This window comes from Mobula birostris, chromosome 8, assembly GCF_030028105.1.
Source record: "Mobula birostris isolate sMobBir1 chromosome 8, sMobBir1.hap1, whole genome shotgun sequence".
NCBI lineage: Eukaryota > Metazoa > Chordata > Chondrichthyes > Myliobatiformes > Myliobatidae > Mobula > Mobula birostris.
In genome coordinates this window covers 119,134,060-119,157,264 of record NC_092377.1, presented here as the reverse complement: position 1 = coordinate 119,157,264, position 23,205 = coordinate 119,134,060, and the positions used below count along the sequence as shown (strand labels likewise).

The 23,205-nt window shown below is 47.0% G+C and overlaps 1 protein-coding gene across 1 annotated transcript in view; it reads right to left on the bottom strand.

Annotated features, from left to right (window-relative positions):
- Positions 1-21,337, bottom strand: part of LOC140202293 (mitochondrial import receptor subunit TOM40 homolog) — a 28,805-nt gene extending 7,468 nt beyond the window's left edge. Inside the window, exons 1-4 of the mRNA XM_072267189.1 lie at positions 20,975-21,337; positions 18,968-19,035; positions 18,294-18,386; positions 17,936-18,037 (exon numbers count right to left, since the gene is read on the bottom strand). Coding sequence (XP_072123290.1) covers positions 17,936-18,037; positions 18,294-18,386; positions 18,968-19,035; positions 20,975-21,185 — 474 coding nt within the window. The 5' untranslated portion in view covers positions 21,186-21,337. The remainder of the gene's footprint in view (positions 1-17,935; positions 18,038-18,293; positions 18,387-18,967; positions 19,036-20,974) is intronic.
- Between the last annotated feature and the right edge of the window lie 1,868 nt (positions 21,338-23,205).

Below are 23,205 nucleotides of genomic sequence, written 5' to 3'. Positions count from 1 at the left end.
TCACAGAAACATAGAAAACCAACAGCACAATACAGGCCCTTCGGCCCACAAAGCTGTGCCAAACCAGGTACTTACTTTAGAAATTACCGAGCGTTACCCAGAGATCTCTATTTTTCTGAGCTCCATGTACCTGTCCAGGAGTCTCTTAAAAGACCCTATCGTATCTGCCTCCACCACCAGCAGCCCATTCCACACACTCACCACTCTCTGCGTAAAAAACTTACCCCTGACATCTCCTCCATACCTACTTCCAAGCACCTTAAAACTATGCCCTCTCGTGTTAGCCATTTCAGCCCTGGGAAGAAGTCTCTGATTATCAATACGATCAATACCTCACATCACCTTACACACCTCTACCAGGTCACCTCTCATTCTTCAAGGAGAAAAGGAGAAAATCTATTCTTGTCAGACATGCTCCCCAATCCAGGCAACATCCTTGTGAATCTCCTCTGCACCCTTTCTATAGTTTCCACGTCCTTTCTGTAGTGAGGTGACCAGAACTGAGCACAGTACTCCAAGTGGGGTCTGACCAGGGTCCCATATAGTTGCAACATTACCTCTCGGCTCTTAAACTCAATCCCATGATTGATGAAGGCCAATGCACCGTATGCTTTCTTAACCACAGAGTCAACCTGCGCAGCAGCTTTGAGTGTCCTATGGACTCAGGCCCCAAGATCCTTCTGATCCTCCACACTGCCAAGAGACTTACCATTAATACTGTATTCTGTCATCATATTTGACCTACCAAAGTGAACCACCTCACTCTTATCTGGGTTGAACTCCACCTGCCACTTCTCAGCCCAGTTTTGCATCCTATCAATGTCCCACTGTAACCTCTGACAGCCCTCTACACTATCCACAACACCCCCAATCTTCATGTCACCAGCAAATTCACTAACCCATCCCTCCACCTCCTCATCCAGGTCATTTATAAAAATCACAAAGAGAAGGGGTCCCAGAACAGATCCCCGAGGCACACCACTGGTCACTGACCTCCATGTAGAATATGACCCGTCTACAACCACTCTTTGCTTTCAGTGGGCAAGCCAGTTCTGGATCCACAAAGCAATGTTCCCTTGGATCCCATGCCTCCTGACTTTCTCAATGAGCCTTGCATGGAGTGCTCTCCACTATCTAATGTTTTCCCTTCTCACAGTCACCCATTTATCTGTCTCCTGTAGCCTCGGGGTGAGTACCTTCCTGTCGTTCCTTTCTATCACCTCCTCACTTTCCCTAACAAGTCATCGAGCTGCAGCTTCAGTTCCCTAACACGGTCTCTAAGCAGCTAGGTATTGTTGCCTTGTTGAAATTCACATACACTACATCTACTGCTCTACCTTCGTCAATGTGTTCAGTCACATCCTCAAAAGATTCAATCAGGCTTGTAAGGCACGACCTGCCTTTGACAAAGCCATGCTGACAATTCCTAATCATATTATGTCTCTCCAAATGTTCATAAATCCTCCCTCTCAGATCTTTTCCATCAACTTACCAACCACTGTAGTAAGACTCACCGGTCTATAATGTCCAGGGCTATCTCTACTCCCTTTCTTGAATAAAGGAACAACATCTGCAACCCTCCAATCCTCCGGAACCTCTCCCGTTCCCACTGATAATGCAAAGATCATTGCCAGAGGCTCAGCAATCTCCTCCCTCGCCTCCCACAGTAGCCTGGGGTACATGTCATCCGGTCCAACTTGATGCTTTCCAAAAGCTCCGGCACATCCTCTTTCTTAATGTCTATATGCTCAGACTGCTGTAAGTCATCCTTACAATCGCCAAGGTCCTTTTCAGTAATGAATACCAAAGCAAGGTTGGCCGTATCTCGGGTAATGATGAGTTTGAGTACAGAGAGGAAATTAAGAACCTGGTGGCATGGTGCGAAGACAATAACCTATCCCTCAACGTCAGCAAGACGAAGGAATTGGTTGTTGACTTCAGAAGGAGTAGTGGATTGCAGGACCCCATTTACATTGGTGGTGCGCAAGTGGAACAGGTCAAAAACTTTAAGTTCCTCAGGGTCAATATCACAAAATACCTGACTTGGTCCAACCAAGCAGAGTCCACTGCCAAGAAGGCCCACCAGTGCCTTTACTTCCTGAGAAAGCTAAAGAAACTTGGCCTGTCCCCTAAAACCCTCACTAATTTTTATAGATGCACCGTAGAAAGCATTCTTCTAGGGTGCGTCACAACCTGGAATGGAAGTTGTCCTGTCCAAGGCCGGAAGAAGCTGCAGAGGATCGTGAACACAGCCCAGCACATCACACAAACCAATCTTCTGTCCTTGGACTCACTTTACACCGCACGCTGTCAGAGCAGTGCTGCCAGGATAATCAAGGGCACGACCCACCCAGCCAACACACTTTTCGTCCCTCTTCCCTCTGGGAGAAGGCTCAGGAGCTTGAAGACACGTACGGCCAGATTTGGGAACAGCTTCTTTCCAACTGTGATAAGACTGCTGAACAGATCCTGACCCGGATCTGGGCCGTACCCTCCAAATATCCGGACCTGCCTCTCGGTTTTTGCACTACCTTACTTTCCCTTTTCTTTTTTCTATTTATGCTTTATAACTTAAATTTTTACTATTTACTATCGATTTGTACTCTAGGGAGCGCGAAGTGCAGAATCAAATATCGCTGTGATGATTGTACGCTCTAGTATCAATTGTTTGGCGACAATAAAATATTCATTAAGAACCTCCACTACCTTCTCGGTTCCTTACACACTTTTCCACTGTCACACCTGATTGGTCCTATTCTCCCATGTCTTATCCTCTTGCTCAGGGGTCCCTGACCTGTTTTGCATGCGGACCGGCCCAATGGGGGTGGGGGGGTGGTTGCGTTAATCACGACCGGAATATAGGAGAAACTACAAGTCACTTATAAGTGGCTAATAATACTCAATTTCATTTCTAAAAGGGTTTATCTGACAAATTTAATATTAAACACACAGCACATATTTTCCTCATATGAACATATAAAATCATTGCAACACACCAATATCGGCGAATCAGTGGGAAACCGGAGCTTGTTTTCCTGCAACAAGACGGTCCTATCGAGGGGTGATGGGAGACAGCGATACTCGAAGGGGGTTCCTTATGTCCAGTCTATTCCTCAATTTAGTTTTCATTGCATTCATTGCAGAAAACCCTGCTTCGCAGCGATATGATGTTGGAAATGGAAGCAACGTTTTCAGTGCTTTCGTGGCTATCTCAGGATATTCAGCCTTGACTTTGCTCCAGAATGCCGGCAGAGATGTTATGTCAAATATACTTTTCAGCCCACCGCCATTTTCGAGCTCGAGGAGTTGATCTCCTTCCCGTGCTGATATGGATGATTCACTGGGAACATTCACAAATGGGTCATGGCCCCATTCCTTTGCACGTCTTGGGTCATTTGTGGTTGGGAAGTAACGCTCGAATTCTGCCGACAGCAAAGTTAGGTGATCGCGCACCAACTGTGAGAAAGACGGTGCAGAGTCAGTCTCTCCCAAAATCCCAGTTAACATTGGGAACATGCCAAATATGCCCCTGTCCACTCTCTGTCCCTACAGTTCCACTTTGGCTTTGAAAGCAGACACTTTGTCTGCCAACTTGAAGACAGTTGTCATTCTCCCCTGAAGTAACAAACTGAGTTCATCGAGCAGGTTGAAGATGTCACACAGATAGCCACTAAGTACGACGTTCTCAGAGCAGCAGCATTTGTGGAGGTGCTTGCTCTCAGCACTTGCTTATGTCCCGCTTGCTCACGTTTTTCCCTCTCAGAAAACTCAACAGGTTTGTCTCTAATTGCAGGGTGCTCGGACTCAAGGCGCCGAAGCAGTTTTGAGGGCTTCATTGCCTCATTAGACAGCTTGTCTCCATATACCACACACAGGGGGCTTGGAGCGTGCCAGTCACCAGTCGCAATAAAGATATATTTTATGTACGACTCGTCGTATTTTCTGTTGAAGGAAGCTTTTTTTTTTTTTTTTTACAGTCTCTACATTATCATCATCGTTAGGCCTTCTATGTCCTCTTCCACCTCTTCCAAAGAAACTCTCAAGCGACGTTTGTTTTTTACTCATACCGACAGATGATCTTGCGCACGTTCAAGTTCAACAGTGGACGTGACAGGGAATGAGGAAAGGTGCAGCTGACTTATATCGCTTCATACCGCCAAATAATATCGTTTCCTCGCGGCCTGGTGGTTGGGGACCACTGCCCTTGCTCTTCACATACCTGTAGAATGCCTTGGAGTTTTCCTTAATCCTGCTTGCCAAGGCCTTCTCATGGCCCCTTCTGGCCCTCCAAATTTCATACTTAAGCTCCTTCCTGCTAGCCTTATAAACTTCTAGATCTCTATCGTTACCTAGCTCTTTAGAGACCGTGTTAGGGAACTGAAGCCGCAGCTCGATGACTTGTTAGGAAAAGTGAGGAGGTGATAGACAGGAGCTACAGGGAGGTAGTCACCCCAAGGCTACAGGAGTCAGATAAATGGGTGACTGAGAGAATGGAAAACATTAGATAGTGGAGAGCACCCCGTTGCTGTGCCCCTCAACAATAAGTACTCCATTTTGAGTACTGTTTGGGGGGGGGGGGGGTGGTGGTGACCTACAGGGAAAGCACAGTAGCTGTGCCTCTGGCACCAAGTCTCACCCTGTGCCCGAAAAGGGAGGGTGAGCAGCTAGATGTCGTGGGTCATATAGGTACCAACAACATAGGTAGAAAAAGGGAGGAGGTTCCTGAAGACAGAATCCAGGCAGATAGGAAGGAAGTTGAGAAGCAGGACCTCAAGGGTAGTAATCTTGGGATTGCTGCCTGTGCCACTGGATAGTGAGGATAGGAATAAAATGAGGTGGCAAATAAATGCATGGCTGAAGAATTGAGGCAGGAGGCAGACATTCAGATTTTTGGGTCATTGGGACGTCTTCAGGAGCAGGTGTGACCTGTATTAAGTTGCAGTTGAATCCGAGGGAGACCAATATTCTAGTGGGCAGATTTGCTAAAGCTGTTGGGAGTGGATTATACCAATATGGCGGGGGGGATGGGAACCATGATGATAGAGCTGAGGATGGGACAGCAGGTCGACAAGATGAGTGTAACATGAATATCAGGAAAGACAAGCCAATGACTGGATACAAATGCAGACAGAGCTAAATTGTACCACAGAGGGAAAATTCAAAAGGGCGAAGAATGCTGTATTTAAATACACGTAGCTTTCAGAATAAGGTGAACAAAGTTGTGGCACAATTAGAGATTGGTCAGTATGACGTTGTGGGTGTCACTGAGTCGTGGCTGAAAGGTGGCCATATTTGGGAGCTTATTATCAAAGGATATTCTTTGTATGAAAAGGACAGACAAGAAGGCATAGACAGTGATGTGGTTCTGTTGTTAAGAGATGGAATTACATCTTTTGAAAGAGATGACATAGGGTCAGAGAATGTTGAAGCTTTGTGGGTGAAGTTAAGAAACTGCAAGGGTAAAAAAAATTATTATAGAAATTATAAATACGCCACTTAATAGTAGCCAAGATATGGGGTTGAGATTGCAATGACAGCTGGAAAGGACATGTAATAAGGGTAATGACACAATTGCAATGGGGGACTTCAATGTGCAAGGAGATTGGGGATTGGGAAAATCAAGTTGGTGTCAGATCACAAGAGAGGGAATTTGTTGAATGCAGATGAGATGGCTTTTCAGAGCAGCTTGTACTTCAGCCTAATCAGGAAAAGGGTAACTTAGATTGGGTGTTGTGTAATAACCCAGATCTTATAAGGGAGCTTAACGTAAAGGAACCTTTAGGAGGCAGTGATGATAATATGATTGAATTCATACTGCAATTTGAGATGCTGTGGCCATTACAGAGACTTGGATGGCTCAGGGGCAGGAATGGTTACTTCGAGTGCCAGGCTTCAGAGAAAAGAACAGGGAGGGAGGCAAAAGAGGTGGGGGCATGGTGCTGTTGATCAGACATAGTGTCACGGTTGCAGAAAAGGAGAAAGTCATGGAGGGATTGTCTACGGAGTCTCTGTGCGTGGAAGTTAGGAATAGAAAAGGGTCAATAACTCTACTGGGTGTTTTTTTATAGACCACCCAAAAGTAACAGGGACATCGAGGAGCAGATACTGAGACAGATTCTGGAAAGTTGTAATAATAACAGGGTTGTTATGGTGGAAGATTTTAATTTCCCAAATATCGATTGGCATGTCCCTAGAGTGAGGGGTTTAGATGGGGTGGAGTTTGTTAGGTGTGTTAAGGAAGGTTTCCTGACAGAATATGTAGATAAGCCTACAAGAGGAGAGACTGTACTTGATTTGGTATTGAGAAATGAACCTGGTCAGAACTCAGGTCTCTCAGTGGGAGAACATTCTGGAGATAGTGATCACAATTCTATCTCCTTCACCATAGTCCTGGAGAGGGATAGGAATAGACAAGTTAGGGAAGTGTATAATTAGAGTAACGGGCTATCAGGAGGGAACTTGGAAGCATAAATTGAAAATAGATGTTCTCAGGGAAACATACGGAAGGAATGTGGCAAACGTTCAGGGAATATTTGCGTGGAGTTCTGCATAGGTATGTTCCAATGAGACAGGAAAAGGATGGTAGGGTACAGGAACCATGGTGTACAAAGGCTGTTGTAAATCTGGTCTAGGAGAAAAGAGTTTACGAAAGGTTCCAAAAACTAGGTAATGATAGAAATCTAGAAGTTATAAGGCTAGCAGGAAGGAGCTTAAGAATGAAATTAGGGAGAGCCAGAAGGGGCCATGAGAAGGTCTTGGCGGACAGGATTAATGAGAACCCCAAGGCTTCCTACAAGTATGTGAAGAGCAAGAGGATAGGACGTGAGAAAATAGGACCAATCAAATGTGACAGTGGAAAAGTGTATAAAGAACCAGAGGAGATAGCAGAATACTTTGCTTCAGTATTCACTACGGAAAAGGATCTTGGCGATTGTAGAGATGACTTGCAGTGGACTGAAAAGATTGAGCATTTAGGCATGAAGGAAGAGCTCCATTAGGCTGGAGCTTTTGGAAACTATCAAGTTGGATAAGTCACCAGGACTGGATGAGATGTACCCGGCTACTGTGGGAGGTGAGGGTGAAGATTGCTGAGCCTCTGGTGATGATCTTTGCATCATCAATGGGGATGGGAGAGGTTCTGGAGGATTGGAGGGTTGCAGATGTTGTTCCCTTATTCAAGAAAGGGAGTAAAGACAGCCCAGAAAATTATATACAGTGAATCTTGCTTGAGTGGTTGGTAAGTTGATGGAGAAGATCTTGAGAGGCAGGATTTATGAATATTTGGAGAGGCTAATATGATTAGAAATAGTCAGCATGGCTTTGTCAAAGGCAGATCGTGCCTTACGAGCCTGATTGAATATTTTTGAGGATGTGACTAAACACATTGATGAAGGTAGAGCAGTAGATGTAGTGTATACAGATTTCAGCAAGGAATTTGACAAGGTACCCCATGCAAGGCTTATTGAGAAAGTAAGGGGGCATGGGATCCAAACGAGACCTTGCTTTGTGGATCCAGAACTGGCTTGTCCACAGAAGGCAAAAAGTGGTTGCAGACGGGTCATATTCTGCATGGAGGTCGGTGACCAGTGGTGTGCCTCAGGGATCTGTTCTGGACCCGTACTCTTTGTGATTTTTATAAATGACCTGGATGAGGAAGTGGAGGGATGGGTTAGTAAATTTGCTGATGACAGAAAGGTTGGGGGTGTTGTGGATAGTGTGGAGGGCTGTCAGAGGTTACAGCAGGACATTGATAGGATGCAAAACTGGGCTGACAAGAGGCAGATGGAGTTCAACCCAGCTAAGTGGGAGGTGGTTCATTTTGGTAGGTCAAATATGATGACAGAATATAGTATTAATTGTAAGACTCTTGGCAGTGTGGAGGATCAGAGGGATCTTGGGGTCCGAGTCCATAGGACACCCAAAGCTGCTACGCAGGTTGACTCTGTGGTTACGAAGGCATACAGTGCATTGGTTTTTATCAATCGGCTGATTGAGTTTAGGAGCCGAGAGGTGATTTTGCAGCTACAGTTGAAGTCAGAAGTTTACATACACCTTAGCCAAATACATTTAAATTCAGTTTTTCACAATTCCTGACATTTAATCCTAGAAAACATTCCCTGTCTTAGGTCACTTAGGATCACTACTTTATCTAAGAATGTGAAATGTCAGAATAATAGTCGAAAGAATGATTTATTTCAGCTTTTATTTCTTTCATCACTTTCCCATTGGGTCAGAAGTTTACAAAGGAGCTTGTGAAGATGCTGGAGGAAACAGGTGGACAAGTATCTATATCCACAGTAAAACGAGTCCTACATCGACATAACCTGAAAGGCTGCTCAGCAAGGAAGAAGCCACTGCTCCAAAACTGCCATAAAAAAAAAGCCAGATTACAGTTTGCAAGTGCACATGGGGACAAAGATCTTACTTTTTGGAGAAATGTCGTCTGGTGTGACGAAACAAAAATTGAACTGTTTGGCCATAATGACCATCGTTGTGTTTGGAGGAAAAAGGGTGAGGCTTGCAAGCCGAAGAACACCATCCCAACCGTGAAGCATGGGGGTGGCAGCATCATGTTGTGGGGGTGCTTTGCTGCAGGAGGGACTGGTGCACTTCACAAAATAGATGGCATCATGAGGAAGGAAAATTATGTGGATGTATTGAAGCAACATCTCAAGACATCAGCCAGGAAGTTAAAGCTCGGTCGCAAATGGGTCTTCCAAATGGACAATGACCCCAATCATACCTCCAAAGTTGTGGGAAAATTGCTTAAGGACAACAAAGTCAAGGTATTGGAGTGGCCATTGCAAAGCCCTGACTTCAATCCAATAAAAAAATTTGTGGGCAGAACTGAAAAAGCGTGTGCGAGCAAAGAGGCCTACAAACCTGACTCAGTTACACCAGTTCTGTCTGGAGGAATGGAACAAAATTCCAGCAACTTACTGTGAGAAGCTTGTGGAAGGCTACCCAAAACGTTTGACCCAAGTTAAGCAATTTAAAGGCAATGCTACCAAATACTAACAAAGTGTATGTAAACTTCTGACCCACAGGGAAACTGATGAAAGAAATAAAAGCTGAAATAAATCATTCTCTCTACTATTATTCTGATATTTCATATTCTTAAAATAAAGTAGTGATCCTAATTGGCCTAAGACAGAATGTTTTCTAGGATTAAATGTCAGAAATTGTGAAAAACTGACTTTAAATGTATTTGACTGAGGTACATGTAAACTTCTGACTCCAACCGTATGTAAGGCCCTGGTCAGATCCCACTTGGAGTACTGAGCTCAGTTCTGGTCGCCTCACTACAGGAAGGATGTGGAAACCATAGGAAGGGTGCAGAGGAGATTTACAAGGACGTTGCCTGGATTGGAGAGCATGCCTTATGAGAATAGGTTGAGTGAACTCAGCCTTTTCTCCTTGGAGCGACGGGGGATGAGAGGTGACCTGATAGAGCAGTGGTTCCCAACCTCCGGGGCGCGGACCAATACATTGCCGCGAAGAATGAAGTGGTGCAGCAGTAGTTGGAACGCACCCAGCACACCTTTAAGAAAAAAGCCAAAATAAAGCAGCTTATTAATTAGGTGCCACCCGGCATGTAAATGTTGGCCCAGATCAGACATGCCAGGCAGCAACTAATTAATTAGCTTGTTTATTTCGGCTTTTTTCTTAAAGGTGTGCTGGGTGCGTTCCGACTACCGCTGCACCACTGGATTCTTCACGGCAGTGTATCGGTCCGCGGCCCGGAGGTTGGGGACCACTGTGATAGAGGTGTATAAGATGAGAGGCATTGATTGTGTGGATAGTCAGAGGCTTTTTCCCAGGGCTGAAAAGGCTAACACGAGAGGGCACAGTTTTAAGGTGCTTGGAAGTAGGTACAGAGGAGATGTCAGGGGTAAGTTTTTTTTTATTAACGCAGAGAGTGGTGAGTGCGTGGAATGGGCTGGCGGTGATAGGCAGATACGATAGGGTCTTTTAAGAGACTCCTGGACAGGTACATGGAGCTCAGAAAAATAGAGGGCTATAGGTAACCCGAGGTAATTTTTAAGGTAAGAACATGTTCAGCACAGTTTTGTGGGCCGAAGGGCCTGTATTGTGCTGCAGGTGTTCTATGTTTCTATAAACATAAGTCATATGTATCAGTATCGCGATGGAATAAAGGGAATTACAGAGGCTTGAGAGAGGAGCTTGCCCAGATGGATTGGAGGGAGACACTGTGGGGAATGACGGCAGAGCAGAGGGGGCTGAAGTTTCCGGGAATAGTTAACAGGGCACAGGATAGATATGTCCCAAAGAAGAATTTCTCAAATGGCAGGGGTAGGCAACCATGGCTGACAAGGGAAATTAACGTCTGCGTAAAAGCCAAGGTCAGGGCATATAAGGTAGTAAAAAGTGAGTGGGAAGTTGGATGATTGGGAAGCTTTTAAAAAAAAAAAGGCCACTAAAAAAGCTATAAGAAGGGAAAAGACAAAATATGAAGGCAAAATAACCAATAATATAAAACAGGATACCAAAAGATTTTTCAGTTATATAATGAGTAAAAGGGAGGTGAGAGTTGATATTGAACCACTGGAAACTGATGCTGGTGAGGTAGCAATGAGGGACAAAAAGAAAATGGCAGATGAACTTAATAAGTACTTTGCATTGGTCAACACTGTGGAAGACAGCATCAGTGTGCCAGAGGTCCGTGAGCGTCAGGGAGCAGGAGTGAGTGCCATTGCTATTACAAAGGAAAAAGTGGTAGGCAAACTGAAAGATCTAAGGGTGATAGGTTACCTGGGCCAGATGGGCTACATCCCAGAGACCTGAGAGTGGTCACTGAAGAGATGACAGATGCATTGGTCTTAATCTTTCAAGAATCCACTTGATTCTGGCATGGTCCCGGAGGACTAAAAAATTGCAAATGTCACTCCACTTTTTAAAAGAGGGGAGGAAGGCAAAAGAAAGGAAATTATAGGTCAGTTAGCCAAACCTCAGTGGTTGGCGAAGTGTTGGGAGTCCATAATTAATTATGAGGTTTCGGGGTACTTGAAGACTACCGATAAAATATGTCAAAGTCAGCATGGTTTCTGTTTGTACCTGACAAATCTGCTAGAATTCTTTGAGGAAGTAACAAGCAGGTTGGACAAAGGAGAGGTAATGGATGTCATTTACTTGGATTTTCAGAAGGCATTTGATAACGTGCCACATACAAGGCTGTTTGCTTAACAAGATAAAATCCCATGGCATTACAGGAAAGATACTGGCATGGACAGAGGAACGGCTGACAGGCTGGAGGTAGTGATTGAGAATAAAGGGGGCATTTTCTGGTTGGCTGCCAGTGACTAGTGGTGTTCGTCGGGGGTCAATATTGGAATCACTACTTTTCACATTGTTTGTCAGTGATTCAGATAATGAAATTGATGGTTTTGTGGCAGTTTGCAGGTGATTATGAAGATGGTGAAGGGTTAGGTAGTGCTGAGGAAAATTGGAAAAACGGGCAAAATTGTACAATAATGCATTTTGGTAAAATGAACAATAGTGTGGACTATTATCCAAATAGGGAGAAGGTTCAAACGTCAGCGTGGAGAGGGACTTAGGAGCACTTGTGCAAGACTCCCAGCAAGTTAATTTACAGGTTGAATTTGTGGTAAAGAAGGGAAATGCAATGTTGTCATTTATTTCAATGGGAATTTCTGGTCAGGGAGAGTGAGGAGGTGATAGATAGGAGCTACAGGCAAGTAGTCATACCGGGGCCTCGGGAGACAGATAAGTGGGTAACAGTCAGGACAGGGAAGGGCAAGAGGCAGACTAGAGAGTACCCCAGCGGCTGTACCCCTTAACAATAAGTATTCCTGTTTGAGTACTGTTGGGAGAGCCGGCCTACCTGGGGGAAGCAACAATGGTCACACCTCTGGCACAGAGTCCGGCCCTGTGGCTCAGAAGGGTAGGGAAAGGAAGAGGATGGCAGCAGTGATAGGGGACTCTATAGTTAGGGGTCAGACAGGCGATTCTGTGGACACAGGAAAGAAACACGGACGGTAGTTTGCCTCCGAGGTGCCAGGGTCCGGGATGTTTCTGATTGCGTCCACGATATCCTGAAGTGGGAAGGAGAACAGCCAGAGGTTGTGGTACCAACGACATAGGTAGGAAAAGGGAGGAGGTTCTGAAAACAAACTACAGGGAGTTAGGATGGAAGAAGCAGCACCACAAAGGTAGTAATCTCAGGATTACTGCCTGTGCCACACAACAGTGAGTATAGGAATAGAATGAGGTGGAGGATAAATGCGTGGCTGAGGGATTGGAGCAAAGGACAGGGATTCAGATTCCTGGATCATTGGAACCGTTTTTGGGGCAGGTGTGACCTGTACAGAAAGGACGGGTTGCACTTGAATCCGAGAAGGACCAATACCCTGGCGGGGAAGTTCGCAAAGGTTATTGGGGAAATTTTAAGCAACACATATCAAAGTTGCTGGTGAATGCAGCAGGCCAGGCAGCATCTCTAGGAAGAGGTACAGTCGACGTTTCGGGCTGAGACTCTCCGTAAGGACTGGACGAAGGGTCTCGGCCCGAAACGTCGAATGTACCTCTTCCTAGAGATGCTGCCTGGCCTGCTGCGTTCACCAGCAACTTTGATGTGTGTTGCTTGAATTTCCAGCATCTGCAGAATTCCTCGTGTTTACGTGGGGAAATTTTAAACTAGAATTGCTGGGGGGTGGGAACCAAACTGAAGAGATGGAGGAATGGGCTATTGGCTCACAAATAGAGAAAGCTTGGACATAGTGCGAGAGGGAGGACAGGCAGGTAATAGAGAAGGGACGCACTCAGACCAATGGTTTGGGATGAACGGAGTATTATGAACAAAGCGGATGAGCTTAGAGCGTGGATCAGTACTTGGAGCTATGATGTTGTGGCCATTACAGAGACTTGGATGGTTCAGGGGCAGGAATGGCTACTTCAAGTGCCAGGCTTTAGATGTTTCAGAAAGGACAGGGAGGGAGGCAAAAGAGGTGGGGGCATGGCACTGTTGATCAGAGATAGTGTCACGGCTGCAGAAAAGGAAGAAGTCATGGAGGGATTGTCTATGGAGTCTCTGTGGGTGGAAGTTAGGAACAGGAAGGGGTCAATAACTCTACTGGGTGTTTTTCAATGGCATCTCCATAGAGCAAGGGGCTTAGATAGGGTGGAGTTTGTTAGGTGTGTTCAAGAAGGTGAGAGGAGGGAAACGTCGACTTAGACCATGAAGCCTGTGTCGGGCATTTTCATGCCTCACAAAGCGCAGATTGGAAATCTGTGTGGTGCGCCACTCCTCACACAGATACTAGAGCAATGTGTGGTTAAGTGCCTTGCTCAAGAACACAAAGACGCTTCCACAGCTGAACTAGCGACCTTCAGATCACTAGACGAATGCCTTAACCACTTGGCCACGTGCCCAACACAAGTGTTGGAAGGTGTCTTGATACAATATGTAGATAAGCCCACAAGAGGAGAGGTTGTACTTGATCTGGTATTGGGAAATTAACCTGGTCAGGTGTCAGATCTGTCAGTGGGAGAGCATTTTGGAGATAGTGATCACAATTCCGTCTCCTTTACCACTGTATTGGAGAGGGATAGGAACAGACAAGTTAGGAAAGTGTTTAATTGGAGCAAGGGGAAATATGAGGCTATCAGGCAGGAACTTGGAAGCATAAATTGGAAACAGATGATCTCAGGGGAACGTAAGGAAGAAATGTGGCAAATGTTCAGGGGATATTTCTGTGGAGTTCTGCGTAGATACGTTCTAATAAGACAGGAAAAGGACGGTAGGGTACAGGAACCGTAGTGTACAAAGGCTTTTGTAAATCTAGTAAAGAAGAAAAGAAGAGAACGAAAGGTTTAAAAAACTAGGCAATGATAGATACCTAGAAGATTATAAGGCAAGCAGGAAAAGCTTAAGAATGAAATTAGGAGAGCCAGAGGGGGCTATGAGAAGGCCAACGCGGGCGGACAGGATGAAGGAAACCTCACGGCATTCTACAAGTATGTAAAGAGCAAGAAGATGAGACATGTGAGAATAGGACCTATCAAGTGTGACAATGGAAAAGTGTGTATGGAATTTTTTGAGGATGTGACTAAACACATTGATGAAGGTAGAGCAGTAGATGTAATGTATATGGATTTCAGCAAGGCATTTGATAAGGTACCCCATGCAAGGCTTATTGAGAAAGTAAGGAAGCATGGGATCCAAGGGGACCTTGCTATGTGGATCCAGGACTGGCTTGCCCACAGAAGGCAAAGAGTGGTTGTAGACGGGTCATATTATGTATGGAGGTCGGTGACTAGTGGCATGTCTCAGGGTTTTGGGACCCCTACTCTTCATGATGTTTATAAATGACCTGGATGAGGAAGTGGAGGGATGGGTTAGTAAATTTGCTGATGACACAAAGGTTGGGGGTGTTGTGGATAGTGTGAAGGGATGTCAGAGTTACAGTGGGATATTGATAGGATGCAAAACTGGGCTGAGAAATGGCAGATGGAGTTCAACCCAGGTAAGTGTGAGGTGGTTCATTTTGGTAGGTCAAATATGATGGCAGAATATAGTATTAACTGTAAGACCTTTGGGAGTGTGGAGGATCAGAGGGATCTTGGGGTCTGAGTCCATAGGACACTCAAAGCTGCTGCACAGGTTGACTCTGTGGTTAAGAAGGCATACGGTGTATTGGCCTTCATCAATTGTGGGACTGAGTTTAAGAGCTGAGAGGTAATGTTGCAGCTATATGGGGCACTGATCAGACCCCGCTTGGAGTACTGCGCTCAGTTTTGGTCACCTCACTACAGGAAGGATGTGGAAACCATAGAAATGGGTCAGAGGAGATTTACAAGGATGTTGCCTGGATTGGGGAGCATGCCTGATGAGAACAGATTAAGTGAACTCAGCCTTTTCTCCTTGGAGCGACAGAAGATGAGAGGTGACCTGATGGAGGTGTATAAGATGACGAGAGGCATTGATCGTGTGGATAGTGAGAGCTTTTTCCCAGGGCTGAAATGGCTAATACCAGAGGGCACAGTTTTAAGGTGCTTGGAAGTAGGTACAGAGGAGATGTCAGGGTGAGTTTTTTTTTTAAACACAGAGAGTGCTGAGTGCGTGGAATGGGCTGGCGGTGACAGTGGTGGTGGTGGATACGATAGGATCTTTTTAGAGACTCCTGGATAGGTATATGGAGCTTAGAAAAATAGAGGGCTATGGGTAACCCTCAGTAATTTCTCAGGTAAATACATGTTCGGCACAGCTTTGTGGGCCAAAGGGCATGTATTGTGCTGTAGGTTTTCTAATATAAAAGCAAGGCGATAACGCTGAGGCTTTATAAGACACTGGTCAAGCCGCACTTGGAGTATTGTCAACAGTTTTGGGCTTCATATTTCAGAAGGGGTGTGCTGTCATTGGAGAGAGTCCAGAAGTGGTTCACGAGGATGATTCCCGGAACGAAGAGGTTAACATATGAGGAGCGTTTGGCAGCTTTGGGCCTGTACTCACTGGAATCTAGAAAAATGTGGGGGGGGGGGGAATCTCATTGAAACCTGCCAGGTATTGAAAGGAGTAGATAGGGGGGATATGGAGAGGATATTTTCTATGGTGGGAGTATCTAGAAATAGAGGGCACTGCTTTAAAATTGAGGGGCAACCCTTTAGAACAGGAACTTTTTTTAACCAGAGTAGTGAATCTGTAGAATGCTCTGCCACAGATTGCGATGGAGGACAAGTCCATGGGTATATCTGAAGTGGAAGTTGATAGTTTCCTGATTGTTTGGGGCGTCAAAGGATACGGTGACTGGAATGGCTGAACGGCCTAATTCTGCTCCTATGCCTTATGGTCTTTCTGTAAATGTGTGCAAGAAAGTACATTACAGGGTAGTATATGGTGACATATGTAATTGATATTAAATTTCCTTTGAGGTTTGTTATGCCATCTCCCATTACGTCCAACCAGAGTTAGTTCAGAAAACTACTGTTCCTATACCCAAAAAGACCAAGGTAACATATCTGAACAACTGGCATCCTGTTGCACTCACCTCAATAACAAGCAAATACTTTGAGGCGCTGGTCGAGGACTACATCTGCAGCATGCTACCACCCAAACTGGACCCCCTACAATTCGCGTACCCAACCGATTGACAGATGACGCAATAGCCACTGCTCTACATGCTGTCCTTACACATCTGGAGTAGGATGCTTATGTGAGAATGCTGTTCTTGGACTACAGTTCAGCATTCAACACCACAGGCTCAACCAGAAACTCAGAGACCTCAGCCTTCACCCTGCCTTGTGCAGCTGGATCCTGGACTTCCTGTCAGATCGCTGGCAGGTGGTAAGAGTGGGCTCCCTCACTTCCGCCCCTCTGATCCTCAACACAGGTGCCCCTCAGGGCTGTAAAGGTTTCTGTAAGGGAAATTTTGTCTGACAAATCTGTTAGAGTTCTTCGAGCAAGTAACAAGGAAATTGGACAAAGGAGAGGCAGGGATGTCCTTTACTTGGATTTTCAGAAGGCATTTGGTAAGGTGTCACACACGAGGCTGCTTAACAAGATAAAATCCCATGGCATTACAGGAAAGATACTGCCATGGATAGAGGAATGGCTGACAGGTGGGAATAAACGGTTTTTTTTTCTGGTTGGTTGCTAGTGACTAGTGGTGTTCCTCGGGGTCAGTATTGGGACCATTACTTTTCACATAGTGTGTCAATGAATTAGATAATGGAATTGATGGCTTTGTGGAAAAGTTTGCGGGTGATACAAAGTTAGGCGGAGGGGTAGGTAGTGCTGAGAAAGCAATGGGATTTAAGTAGGACATAGGCAAATTGAAAGAATAGGTAAAAAAGTGGCAAGTGCAATACAGTGTTGGGAAATGTATGATAACGCAGTTTGGTAAAAGGAACAATAGTGCAGACTATTATCTAAATGAGAAAAACGTTGAAACATTAGAGGTACAGAGGGACCTGACAGTCCTAGTAGTAAGCTCCCAGAAGGTTATTTTACAGGTTGACTCTGTGGTAAAGTAGGCAAATGCAATGTTGACATTTATTTCAAGGGGAATAGAATATAGAAACAAGGAGATAATGCTGAAGCTTTTTCAGGCCACGTTTGGAGCACCGTCAGCAGTTTTGGGCCCCGTATCTCAGAAAGGATGTGTTGTCGTTGGAGAGAGTTCAGAGGAGGTTCACAAGGATGATTCTGGGGACAAAGGGGTTAACATATGAGCAAAGTTTGGCAGCTTTGGGCCTGTACTCACTAGAATTTAGAAGAAAGCAGAGAGATCTCATTGAAATCTACTGAATATTGTAAGGCCTAGATAAGGTGGATGTGGAGGGGATGTTTCCCATGGTGGGGTGTCCAGATGTAGAGGGTACAACTTCAAAATTGAGAGGCAGCCCTTTAGAACAGAGGTAAGGAGGAAATTTACAGCCAGAGAGTAGCGAATCTGTGGAATGCTCTGCAGCTGTGGAAGCCAAGTACGAAGCTATATTGAAAGTGAAAATTGATAGTTTCCTGATCAGTCAGGGCATCAGAGATTACGGTGAGAAAACAGGTGTTTGTGGTTGAGTAGGATCTGCGATAAGCCATGATGGAATGGTGGAGCACACTTGATGGGCTGAATGGCCTAATTCTGCATCTATGTCTGATGGTCTACAGGTTAGGCCCATGCCTGCAGATGAAGCATATGCAGTGTGCACATCAGGTAAACAAGACCCTTCTACCCACCCACACAGCCTCTGGTGGACTCGTAAACATTGCGTCTTGGAATTCCCCAGTGGATTTGTAGACTCTCCCACTGCTGATCGACTTCTGGACAGTGTTCATTATAAATAAGATACTACCCAGCACAAACTGGGGGCTGTGGTCGAAGGGTTGGACACAGAATGAAGCTGGTGTGGAGCGCCTCCCAAAGTGACCCACATCCAGAATGCCAGTCCGCCGGTCACTCACCTGCAGCACCATTTTGGAGCGGACTCTGTTGGTGACCTGATGAATCACCTGTGCATTGAGGCTGCCCGTGTTGTCCATGTCCCCAACCAACACTGGAAATGCCTGTAACATGGCACAACACAGTTACACATTTGGAACACAGATACAATGAATAGAACACAGCTCAGTAGATTCCCACCTGCAACCCACTCCCAGGGATCTGTTATTCCATATATAATGCCCCCCCACCCCCGGCCCCCGGGATTAGATCCTTACCCACACTGTGTACACCACTTGCCAGCCCCTCTCCACACACCCGACGCATTGAGTTTCCTGCTCTCTCCTGGCCTTCACAACATGAAGTGCGTGAGAATCTTACCTCAGTTGGACTAATCTGTTTGGTGCCGACGTACGTGGCTCCGAAATGATAGCTGGACTCTGCCGTTGTGCTGAGAGAGACGGTGTGATTGACCTGTGGAATGGGAGGAAGGTGGAAGGAAGAGTAACATTAGGCAACAACACACAGGACAAGACTGATTCATGTATCTGTTAACCTGGAGAGGCAGCATGGTACAGCCAGCCATCACCCAGCAACCCAACAATTTAACCCCAGTCCAATCGCAGGACTATTTTAAAAGATCCAACAGCAACTCCTACACTGCCATACAGGCTAATCGGCCCACCGAGTCCGTGCTGACCACCACCCACTCATCCCATTCTTGCTCACATTTCCCACCCACCCCTCACCTGCCGATCCCATATGTAACTGAGACATGGGAAGGAACCGGAGCACCCCAGGGAAAACCTATGGGATCACAGGGAGAACATGCAAACACCAAAGAGTGGCAAAGGTGGGGATCGAACCTGGGTCTCTGGGATCTGGGAGAGCCTCTTCCCACTGCATAGCCAACACCCACAGGGGTACGAAAGGCGTCACAGTGCAGGGGTGGTGGGGACGGAGTGGGTGAGGTGGTCAGGGTAAAAGCACTGCACACAGGGATACCACCTAAATGTGTCAGATAGCTGGTGGCACCCTGAGCTGCCATAACCCACCTGGAAATGGTTACTCAGTCCCTTGTTGACGATGAGCTTCACTCCCTCCATCTGGATCGGGAAGAGCTCTGCGAGGAGGAAGAGAGATCAGAATATGCTCAATCCGCACCGGTACTGTACCCTGGTGTTATACAGTGACAGACCCGTCCCCACCGGTACTGTAGCCTGATGTTACACAGTGACAGACCCATCCCCACCACTGTACCCTAGTGTTACACAGTGATAGACCCGTCCCCACCCATACTATACCCATGTTATACAGTGACAGACCCATCCTCACCCGTACTGTACCCCAGTGTTACACAGTGACAGACCTATCCCCACCTGTACTGTACCCTGGTGTTAGTGACAGACACGTCCCCACCCATACTGTACCCTGGTGTTATACAGTGACAGACCCATCCCCACTGGTACTGTACCCTGGTGTTATACAGTGACAGACACATCCCCACTGGTACTGTACCCTGGTGTTACAGAGTGACAGACCCATCCCCACCCATACTGTACCCTGGTTTTACAGTGACAGACCCATCCCCACCTGTACTGTACCCGTGTTACACAGTGACAGACCTGTCCCCACCTGTACTGTACCCCAGTGTTAGAGAGTAACAGACCTGTCCCCACCCATACTGTACCCCAGTGTTACAGACTGACAGGCCCATCTCCACCCATACTATACCTGTGTTATAGTGACAGACCCGTCCCCACTGGTACTGTACCCTGGTGTTATACAGTGACAGACACAAAACCACTGGTACTGTACCATGGTGTTACAGAGTGACAGACCCGTCCCCACCCATACTGTACCCTGGTTTTACAGTGACAGACCCATCCCTACTTGTTCTGCACCCTGGTGTTACACAGTGACAGACCTGTCCCCACCGGTACTGCACCCTGGTGTTAGAGAGTGACAAACCCATCCCCACCAATACTATGTTCGTATTATACAGTGAAGAACCCATCCCTACTGGTACTGCACCCTGGTTATACAGTGACAGACCCGTCCCCACCGGTACTGTATCCTGGTGTTAGAGAGTGACAGACCCATCCCCACCAGTACTGTACCCCGGTGTTACACAGTAACAGACCCATCCCCACTTGTACTGCACCCTGGTGTTACAGACTGACAGACACGTACCCACCGGTACTGTACGCCTGTGCTAGACAGACCCAGCCCACAGGTATTGTATCCTGGCGTTGTACAGTGACAGACCTGTCCCCATTACTGTATTCTTGTTACACAGTGACAGATCCGTACCCACTGGTACTGTACCACGGTGTTATACAGTGACAGAGCCATCCCCACCAGTACTGTATTCGTGTTATACAGTGACAGACACATCCCCACTGGTACTGTACCCCAGTGTTATACAGTGAAAGGCCCATCCCCACCAGTACTGAACCCTGTTATTATACAGTGACAGATCTGTCCCCACCAGTACCGTACCCTGGGGTTAACAGTGAAAGACCAGCAGGAGGTTCTTACTGCACCTTGGTGTTACACAGCGACAATATAAGTGTTATACATTTATCCACATTTAATCCTCCACGAGGCCATTCGGGTTCTCTTCCATGCTCTCCCTTTCCCCATCATAACAGCTGATCTCCTCTCCCAGAGCCATCTACCCTCTCAATATTAGGAAGACCCTCTTGGACACAGGGAGATTGGCGTGGGAGTGCGTACGGGTAGAGAATCTCCAGGATCCCTGCCTCTCTAGCTGAAGGAACATCCAACCCGTCATTCTGAGACCGGGACCCTGGTCGCAGACTCCATCCGTGAGGAAAAGCTCCTGCCTACATCACCACCTGAGCACAGAAATAAGAGGCAACGGGACGAGGGTTAGAAATGCAGGGCAGGAGGGAGGGACAGGAAATGATAGTGGTTAAGAGGAGAGGGAGGAAGAAATGAGGGGACACTGGGGTAAATGAGGAGGAGACAGGTCATTAGGCAGAGGGGGTCAGAATGCGATGGCCCTGTGCAGAGCGACCGGAGGGGCACATTTCTACCTTTGCACTTGCGGTGACACTCCTCGAAGGTGCCGGGGTTCGGGAGCCCGCCGACACCGCCGGCTCCGTTCCCGTTACCGGTCCCAGGCCCGATCCCTGCCGCCGCCGCCCGCTGCTGCTCCGGGCCCGATACCGGCGGCACGGCGAACCCTGGCGGCACTGAGAAGCCGGCGCTGGGCACGGGTGAGCCAGCCGCAAACACGTTGCCCATGCTCGGGGAAGCAGTTAACCGCCCAGTACCCAGAGATTTAACTCGCGACTAACTAGGTCTCGCCAATCCCACACCGCCGCTCCCGGCGGCCAACCGGCAGAGATCCACGGCAAGGCACGCAGCGCCACCAAGCTCCGGGGCGCCGTTCTCCCGCCCCACGTCTTGGCCTTCTTCTCCTCCCATTGGCCACTACCCTCCACTGACGTCATCACGTCGCCCTTCCACTGGTCTAATTCCGGTGTCAATCACAGGCAGAGGTTTGCTCGTCTGACGCTTACCCCCCACCTTCACCCCGGCGCCCTAACTTGTGCGTTGCCGCTTGGCCCACCCGTTTCTAGCCATTGGGTAGTTGCCCGCGACCAGCGACGCCTATTGGCTGTCCGATCCGCCCGTCAGAAGGGCCTCTTTCCAAGGTAGGTTGAGCAGCGGACCCATGTGCTTCTGAAGGTCAGGAGCCAAGTCGCAGCCATTGCGAATGAATGGGGGAAAGATCAGTGTCGTTCCTGTCCTCCAAGGGTGTGCCAGCGGCGCGGCTGCACGCATACTGCGGCATGTAGTGCTGCAGAGAAGCTGCCGGTCCTGCTGAGGATTGCTTTACTCAGTGCCGGTGGCTGGGCTCTGCATATGGTACGCCGGGGGATGATTGCAGGCCTAAACAACTGGAGCAATCTCGGGAAACTGCATTAACCTTGTGAGGAAAAAGAACTTCTGGGAAGTTAGCAGAGGGCGGGGCTGAGAGGGCTAGTGTATACCCATAGGGGACAAATGGCCTCCCTCCCTGTTGTGAGCATTCTTTGTGCATTTACACACGCAGCAGGAAATGGAGAGAGTGAGGAGGCAACGGCAAGGGAGGAGTGCTTTCGAATGAAAAATCCTACAAAAGATAGTGGATTCAATCCAATACATCACGTAGAGCCCTCCCAACCATTGAGCACATATGGATGAAATGTTGTCGTAGGGAAGCAGCATGCAGCATCGGAGATCCCCACCATCCTGGCCGTGTCCTTGCTGCTGCCATCAAGTATAAAGTACAAGAGCCTCAGGACTCGCACCACCAGGTTCAAGAAGTTAACGATCAGGCTCTTGAACAAAAGGGGATAACTACACTCACTTGCCCATCCATTGCCGTATTCCCACAATCAATGATCTCGAGTTAAGGACTCTTGTTATTTCATGCTCTCATTATCTATTACTAGTTATATATATTTGCTTCTGCACAGCTTGTTGTCTTCTGCACTCTAGTTGATCTTTCCTTTGATCCTGTTACAGTTACTACTCTATAGATTTGCTGAGTATGCCCACAGGAAATTGAATCCTATTGTATATGGTGACATATATATGTACTTTGATTTAAAAAAAACTGACCTTTGAACTTCTGAAGAAGGAGCGTGGTGTGGAGGGGGCAGGTTGACATGGAGGGAGTTATATTTACTCATTGGTGACTCAATATCTACTGTCCTGTCCCCTAGGGAACTGAGATGATTCAGTATAGTTGCCGCATTCTTGTAAACCCTCATCGACTTCTCTTCCTGCTGCCTCAGGAAAACAGCCAATATAATCAATCACCCCTCAGAACTCAGTCATTCTACCTTTCCATTCTGTTGGGTAGAAGATTCAAAAGCTCAAGGCCATGCATGACCAGGCTCGGGCAGCGTCTATCCCGCTATTATCAGACTCTTGAATGGACACTAAAGATAATTCCTTGATCCCATACTCTCCCATCATCAACTGAGTGATGAAGTTACCCCTCCTGTTCTCCTTGAACATTTCATCTTTCACCCTTAACCCATGACCTTTAGTTCCAGCAACACACACAAAATGCCGGTGGAATGCAACAGGCCAGGCAGCATCCGTAGGAAGATGCACAGTCCTGACGAAGGGTCTCGGTCTGAAATGTTGACTGTGCTGCTTCCTATGGATGCTGCTTGGCCTGCTGTGTTCCACCGGCATTTTGTGTGTGTTGCTTGAATTTCCAGCATCTGCAGATTTCCTTGTGTTTGCACCTTTAGTTCCAGTCTCA